Source organism: Aplidium turbinatum, chromosome 12 (genome assembly GCF_918807975.1).
Source record: "Aplidium turbinatum chromosome 12, kaAplTurb1.1, whole genome shotgun sequence".
Classification (NCBI taxonomy): Eukaryota; Metazoa; Chordata; class Ascidiacea; order Aplousobranchia; family Polyclinidae; genus Aplidium; species Aplidium turbinatum.
Window position 1 is genome coordinate 23,595,698 of NC_137483.1, and position 7,555 is coordinate 23,603,252.

Below are 7,555 nucleotides of genomic sequence, written 5' to 3' on the forward strand. Positions count from 1 at the left end.
CTTCTGACGCAGAGAAGGCTTGAATGATGAACGATGCAGCAATTGCACGCCGAAGGTGTGTCGCAGGGAGTAGCGACAGATATGGGGTTGACCATATTGGTTGCGTCGGAGGTGTGCTCCTGACGTGGAGAAGGCTTGAAACGTCGCGGTGTGCTTCTGACGCAGAGAAGGCTTGAATGATGAACGATGCAGCAATTGCACGTCGAAGGTGTGTCGCAGGGAGTAGCGACAGATATGGGGTTGACCATATTGGAGTGCGTCGGTGGCTGTGGATAGCCGTATTGAAATCATCTCCGTGGAGGCATCTCATTTTGAGGAAAGTGATGAGGGACTGTTCAACTCAGTGCAAGTCGTGGAGAACATGGGGTGCTATGGTGCCATGTTGGAGTGGTCTCATCAGTGAGTTTGTCGTGTCATCATCGTGGTGCTGTATTGAAGTCCCTTGAAGTCTCGCATCCCATCCCGCAACAGCCGTGTAGGTGGGCGCACCTGGAATGAAATTGAGACAGAGTAGCGACCGCTAAAAAATGACACATAAGCAGTTCAGACACTTTACAAAAAAAAATAGCGATACATGCAGGCACACAAGTTATTAAATTGGCAAGGCATGGCAAGGCAATGCCGGCTGATGATAGGTAGGAAACGAGACAAGAAACTATGTGAGTTGTAGTATAGGTACTGAGCAGGGATACCTAGACACTAACGGGATGCGAAACTCAAAATCCGTCCGTCCAACTGAAGGGCTAACCATGTTGCCTACAATGAATTGCACAATGCGGTGTTACTACACGAGAAAATGTTTGTTTTGCACTGGCTGTTTTATTCGTCGTTTCACAAAAGTTGTATCTGTACATTATTGTCAATCTTATGTTGATGACAAAATTATTAATATTGTAAGTTATAACCAATTCATTAAGCTACATGTAGAATCCACAAAAGAAAAAAACGACCAATGGCTTATTGTTCATAAACTTGGCTACTAGGCTATGTACACAAACAAAAATAATACCAATAAATATCACTGGACAATCAGATATCATAATTTCACACTGTAACCACAATCAGGCAATGACACAAATTCAAGTATTTGCAGTCTTGCGTGAACCACCACTCGTACGCTTGCGTACTGTTCAAGCCATCTTCGCGGGTTCCTCGCGCCTGGAAGCGTTCAAACGTTTTAGTTCATTTTTGGCAAAACAATTAAACGAAGTTTTTCCAATCAACACGAAATTGCAGTGGCCTTTTGAACAAGCCACATCAGCCTGCAAACCCAATGACGTCTCTGCTGCATTTTTAACGGCTCGAATAAAAGCAGAGCGTGAGTTTGGTAGAGTGAGCATTTTCTTTTTAGCAGAAGGATTGCTGAGTACGACATCGTAATACTGAACAGCCATTGTCGTTACAGCAAAGCACAACTCTGTTGGCACTGAAGAATGTACATCAATCCCAAACTGTCATGCAAATACTGAGCAAGTTCGGGCACTGCCGTCATCGTTTGAATGTATGCCAAGAATGTTTGGTTGATCCTCTCCTTCTTTAGGAAATTTCCTTGGCATGCACATGTCATCCTTTTTTGCTACACCTTCAAAACACACAATGCAGTGAGTTAAGTGAGCATTTCACAAACAAAAATAAAAAATGTCATCAATAACATTGCTTTAATATGTAACCATTTATAAGAGAGTGCGACGCCTGGAAAGTAACATGTCGAATCGCTATCAGTAGCAAATGTTTCCTCGTGTAGTCTACAAGTCCTGAATTTGGCTATTAATGTGTTGGAATAGTTGCTGGTGATAGTGATTCAACCACTTGCTCATGATCTAATTTGATTGAAAAAAAACAGAAAATTTTCACAAGTAATGTTGTGGACAGGAAGCATAATAAACTTTAGAACAGCTTTAGGGTCGTATGCAGTAACATGCACCAATAAGATTGATCCAAATATGCTGGTTCACTGTTTTTAACTTCTTCCACTGACTTCTGTAAACTTTGCAGAAAAGCTGTTGTTGTTGGTAGTACGAAGTCTGCTTTATATATATGTAAAATTTGCGATATCAGTATAGTGACATGACATACCCTTAAATGCTGATTTAACGGACATGATTTTCCAAATGTTCTATATGAATTTCACAAATCTTGATGTTTCCAGGAACCCAGCATTGCTTTCAGCATACAACTCCAAGGCAGGCGCACTGCGCAGTTGATTCACAGAACACACCTGAAAATAGCAAAGGCCATCGTTGGCTTGTGGCTGGCAAAAATAGTCTTATTCAGTATTTTTTATTCTATGACTTTAATTTCGTACACAGTTTCCAGTAATAGTGCTAACCTAAGTTACTAGCATATTATTACTTCCTTTTATATTACTTCCTTTTATATGTCTTTGTGATGTCATAACCGACCAATTTCAAATGCTATTTTAAAATGTTGTTGTGCTCAATGCTCATATCATCCGGACAAAACCTTTCTGCATACAAGACAGAAACTACACCAGTTGAGCACCATTTATGTGTATGCATTACAAGGCAGTGAATTCTATACTCAATTCACAGATGGGTCTCTGTGTCATTAATACCATATTTTACAACTTTACTTACTTAAAGCATGTTGCCAGGTGATGTACGTGCTATGCTGCTGGGATTTAGCGATGCTTTCCTCAGTGCAAATGCAGCCTTCAGAGGCTTGTGTTCCTCAAGAGCATACAAGCGTTTTATATGCTCAAAACGAGCAGTGCATTTTTCACCAAGGACGTGTCTATGATCTTCACCAACAGGAGGAAAGTGCATTCTCTTTCTATTCAGAAAATTATTGAAACTATTTTTAAACTTGTGTGTGAAGTCAAATAATAGGTACAAATGCTTTTCTTTCCTTGTAGGATGCACAATGCAACTTGACAATTTGTTGTTCCTGCACATATCCATGAACATTTTTCTAAATAAAAGAGTATGTACATTGTTAGTTAATTTGAACGATGTGAAGCAAGGCATTACCACCAATAAAATTACACCTTTTGTCCAATAAATTTGTATATACATTCAAACTGCATAAAAGTACACCTAACTTACAAGGGTCGACGTCTTTTAGGTGCAGACAGTTAGGCGCCGGTCAAATAGGCGCGCACATGCGCAAACTATTATCCTTTAACGACACTGGGAACTACCCTGGGTCTAGTGATAAATTAAAGTATGTCAAAAATATCATTACCCAGCTCTCATCACAACCAATTCATGCAGACATAAATACCTGTTGCAAACATGATTGTCAACAGAGACAGCAACAACAAAGAAGATTTCATCTAGTGCATTCATCACTTTTTTCAAATCATTAAACGAGTCTTGAATTGTAAATTGTTCGGTTAGTTGTTAAATCATTTTCCTTTTTCAGTCTTGCAGACGCTGTAGATGTAGAAGTGGATCTTTTAGGTGGCTGTTGCTTTGTCAGATAACCAGAAAATATTCTTGTTACAGCTAACGGCTTTAGGCGAAGCTTTTTCAGTTGCAACAATTCTCTTTTTGCAACTCTTTTTTTCCGGACATCGGTAGTACTTGTTATATAGTCTGAATCATAAAAATGTTTTGCACAAACTCTACTGGAGGAAGTGACTGCATATTGTTCTCTAGGAATAGCTTTAATCCAAGCTTGAATTGCATCTTGATTGCGAGGAAATCGAAAAAGTTACACTTTTGGTCTATTACTTTGAGATAAACGATAACCAGTATTACAATTAGGAACGCAACAGGTAAACCCCATATTGCTAAACAATTTGAATGACCTATAACATTCAAGCACAAGTACTTAGTTTCAGGTATATGCACAATGAGATATGAAAAAGACTTGGTAGCATTATATCATACATTGGCACGAGTAGAAATGATGTGTAATTGTGTATTGTTAGCCTACCTACCAGTGTTGGGTCCACGTCTTTTAGGCGCAGACAGTTAGGCGCCGGTCAAGTAGACGCACACACTGTGGCGTCTGTATATTTAGGTGCGGAGCACTGTGGCGCCCGTTCATTTAGGTGCTATTCCTAGTAAAGTCTGCAGATTGTATCAGCTTGGCAGGTAGGGCAATGCTTTTCACACAAAATGCTATATTGAACAGAAAAATATCTTGTTTTGTTAATGCGCGTGTGGATATGAGGTGCGAGACAACGCTCTACTATTCTTGATTTTAGCTCATCTCCACAGGACATTTGCTATTCATCCTGAACACAGGTTGCAGCCAGACGGACCTTTACTTAATCTGTTATCTTTCGCAATTACTTCTACTCGGATGGATTGGTCGTGTTGCGAGTACGTATGAGACAATGCTCTACTCTACTACATGAATACACTTCTAATCTATAGGGCATGTGAACCCTGGTTACAAGTTGCAAGCATAATGGTGCGACTTTGCTCGTTATTCAACCTAGTCAGGGTTTTGACAGAAAACTAAGTTACTCTTCACTCAAGCCTACCACCCGCTTGAATATAGGCTACGGTACCGGTATATTTTTTACTGATGTTTAGTGTAGCCTAGTTATTATTTGACTTAACTAAAAGTGAACTCAGTAATGTTCGGAAACTTGAATAATTTATTGATAAAACTTTCGCCGACGCAAACCTGGACTAACAACAAATAAATGCCAAACACGCGCATTAAAATACAACATATTTTTCTGTTCAATATAACATTTTGTGGGAAAAGCATTGCCGGCATAAGCAGCTTCACTTACGGAAGCCATGACATATTTTTTAGTTCAATATAACATTTTGTGTGAAAAGCATTGCCCTACCTGCCAAGCTGATACAATCTGCAGACTTTACTAGGAATAGCACCTAAATAAACGGGCGCCCCTGTGCTCCGCACCTAATTATATCCAGACGCCACGGTGTGCGCGTCTATTTGACCGACGCCTAACTGTCTGTGCCTAAAAGACTTGCTCCCCCAGTGTTAGCCTACTAATCTCATTGGTCATTCGCTGCTTCCAGCTGATTAGTACTAAACTCAAGTATGTTTTTATTATGAATAAACTTGGACCGTCAGTTTATAATGAAATTAACTATTTCAAGATCAAGCGGCGCTGGTTCGACTCTCGGGGTGTGCACTTGAGCAACGCACGTTAAGGATTGCTTTCCATTCAGCGGCATCTAATGGATGGAATAGTTCCCCGGCAACAAGACTTCAACAATCGGAAACTTCACTCTGTCAATCTCGGTGACCGGGCCTGCGTCAGTGATTCAAAGCCTCTACAAGTAATAATAATAATGTTATGGTTTTATTTATTGTCGCTCTACAACAGCTAAGGTCTTTTAGCGACAGGGCTCATTTTTAATTTGTATCAGGTTTACGATGTTATCACATTATTACCCGACTCATTCTCACTGCGCTATGCAGGATAGAACACAATCGGTACCGTTTTTAAAGTCTTCGGTTTGACCCGACCTGGAATCGATCTCAGATCTACCAGCACCAGAGCCGAAGGCGAAACCACTCGGCCACTGAGCTGGGTGCCTCTACAAGTATGCGAAACTGCCAGGATTAAGCTCTGCAAGAAGCTTTCCCAGTCTAAGGATAAAGATTCAATCAATCAACCCTCCAGCATACAAACATACCGTACTGGTACCCTAAGGCCTAGAAAATGACCACTCCAGGCAATAGCAGATTGACACTTCACCCAATCAACATAATTTTGAAAATTAAAAATCTGCTCGGTCTAACCTATCTGACAGACTGACACTAGTCACAACTTTGTCTTCCATATCCATAACCTACTAGCTTAAACCAAACTAAAAACGAGCACACCACGATTTAGGCATGCCCTTCAGTTGGACGGAATAAATGAAAAAACGGATAAGCTTCGGATCCCCTAAGTCCAATATCCCTAGTACTGAGTAGGCTCAGCACTCATTAAAAAAAAGCGACAAACACGAGCAGAAAAAAATTGTTGCAATGACGTAGCATGACATGGTCATGGCGGCAAATGCCGGCTGAGATAGGATAAATTAAAAAAACTAGCGATAAAAGTTGTTGTAATTAAGTAGCATGACAGTGTCATGGCGGCAAACGCCGGCTGATGAAAGGTCACTTTAAAAAAATAGCGACAAATATGAGTACAAAAAGTGGTTGCAACGTCACGTGACTGTAGTTAAACGAGTGACTAAAGAATGGATGAATGGATGCAGTTTTGACGTCTTGCCCAGGACGGTAAATTACAGTAGAATTCAGTCGTTAGGCATATAGTTGAGTTTGTTGTGGCATAGTAAACACAGAAAGTACATGACATTGTCATGGCGTAAGCTTAGATAGTAGGCTTAAGTAAAAGAGTGGCAGTAGGCTTAAGTAAAAGAGTGTACAAAGTGACGTGAGCACAGAGAGACATCATGACGTGTTATAAACGTGGCAGTTGTTAGGAAATCGATGCATAATGGGGAGATTGATAATGAGTAATACGGGCGACAATTACCTGTAGGCTACCGTACTAGTTACTTGCAACAAGTTAAAAAAAGTTTATGCAGTGGATTCTATAGCAACTACAAGGATAAGGTACCGTCTAATAAAAGTTAGTTATAAGTGGTTGAAAGCAATGAATGTAGGCTACAGTAAGCTACTAGGTGATTACAGATACTTAAAAAAATTTTGTATGCAGTGGTTTCTATAGCAACCACAAGGATAAGGTACCATGGAATAGAAATTATTTATAAGTGGTTGAAAACGATTAATGTAGGCTACAGTAAGCTAGCCTACTAGGTGATTAGAGATATTTTTAAAAAATTTTGCATGCAGTAGTTTCTATAGCAACCACAAGAGTAAGGTACCATGGAATAGAAGTTATAAATGTTAAAAATGATTAATATAGGCTGCAGTAGGCTGCTAGATGATTAGAGATATTTTTAAAAAAAATTTTATGCAGTAGTTTCTATAGCACCACAAGAGTAAGGTACCATGGAATAGAAGTTATAAATGGTTAAAAATGATTAATATAGGCTGCAGTAGGCTGCTAGATGATTAGAGATATTTAAAAAAAAAATTTTTATGCAGTGGTTTCTATTGCAACCATAAAGATAAGGTACCTTGACAATATAATTTGTAGCCTAAGTGGTTGAAAATAGTGAATGTATGCTACAGTGCTAGATAATTACAAGTACCGTAGTTAATTGCAATTACTTAAAGAAAGATAAAAAAACACATGGTAGCATTACCAACCGCCGTTGAAATGGAGTGAGATCTTGTTCCCAAGTCGTGAGTTCTGTTGATATCGAGGCACCATTGTGACGTTCCTGAATTGGTGGTTGAATGTTTCTGACTAAGGGTGGCTGACAACGACACTAGATTGTTGGTATCAGGAAGTACATCTTGTATTACGCCACGTGTGAAGCGATCAAGGCGGATTCAGAAACGTCACGTCATTCCATCAGAAGTTTGTTGATTGAAAAGGAAAAGATTACCACATCAGTCTGCTTTATAGGCGAAATCAGTCACCCTTGGCGAGTGCTGCCAGACGCAATGCTAAAAATGTTAAAATTTGAAAGTAGGCTAAACAGTACAGAATTATAAGAACGTTGGACTGCACTGC

The 7,555-nt window shown here is 39.7% G+C and overlaps 1 protein-coding gene and 1 long non-coding RNA gene across 2 annotated transcripts; both read right to left on the reverse strand.

The window, feature by feature from the left end:
- Positions 1 to 340: 340 nt before the first annotated feature.
- LOC145781023 (uncharacterized) lies at positions 341 to 7,271 on the reverse strand. The gene is made up of 2 exons (XR_014290693.1): positions 7,186 to 7,271; positions 341 to 489 (listed from the first exon to the last, which is right to left on the reverse strand). It is a non-coding gene; the product is annotated as an uncharacterized LOC145781023 (long non-coding RNA).
- LOC145781022 (uncharacterized) lies at positions 1,678 to 3,359 on the reverse strand. Its single transcript, XM_082592729.1, has 3 exons — positions 3,244 to 3,359; positions 2,598 to 2,931; positions 1,678 to 2,218 (listed from the first exon to the last, which is right to left on the reverse strand). The coding sequence occupies exons 1-2, from the start codon at positions 3,306 to 3,308 to the stop codon at positions 2,598 to 2,600; spliced, it is 399 nt and encodes a 132-aa protein (XP_082448855.1). The 5' UTR covers positions 3,309 to 3,359; the 3' UTR covers positions 1,678 to 2,218.
- Positions 7,272 to 7,555: the final 284 nt, after the last annotated feature.

Bases quoted from the DNA above. Each gene is read 5' to 3' on its own strand.
- LOC145781022 (XM_082592729.1), bottom strand. From the start codon at position 3,308: ATGAATGCACTAGATGAAATCTTCTTTGTTGTTGCTGTCTCTGTTGAC. The intron at 2,932-3,243 runs GTATTTATGTCT...TCTTTTATTTAG, and splicing joins GACAATCATGTTTGCAACAG to AAAAATGTTCATGGATATGT.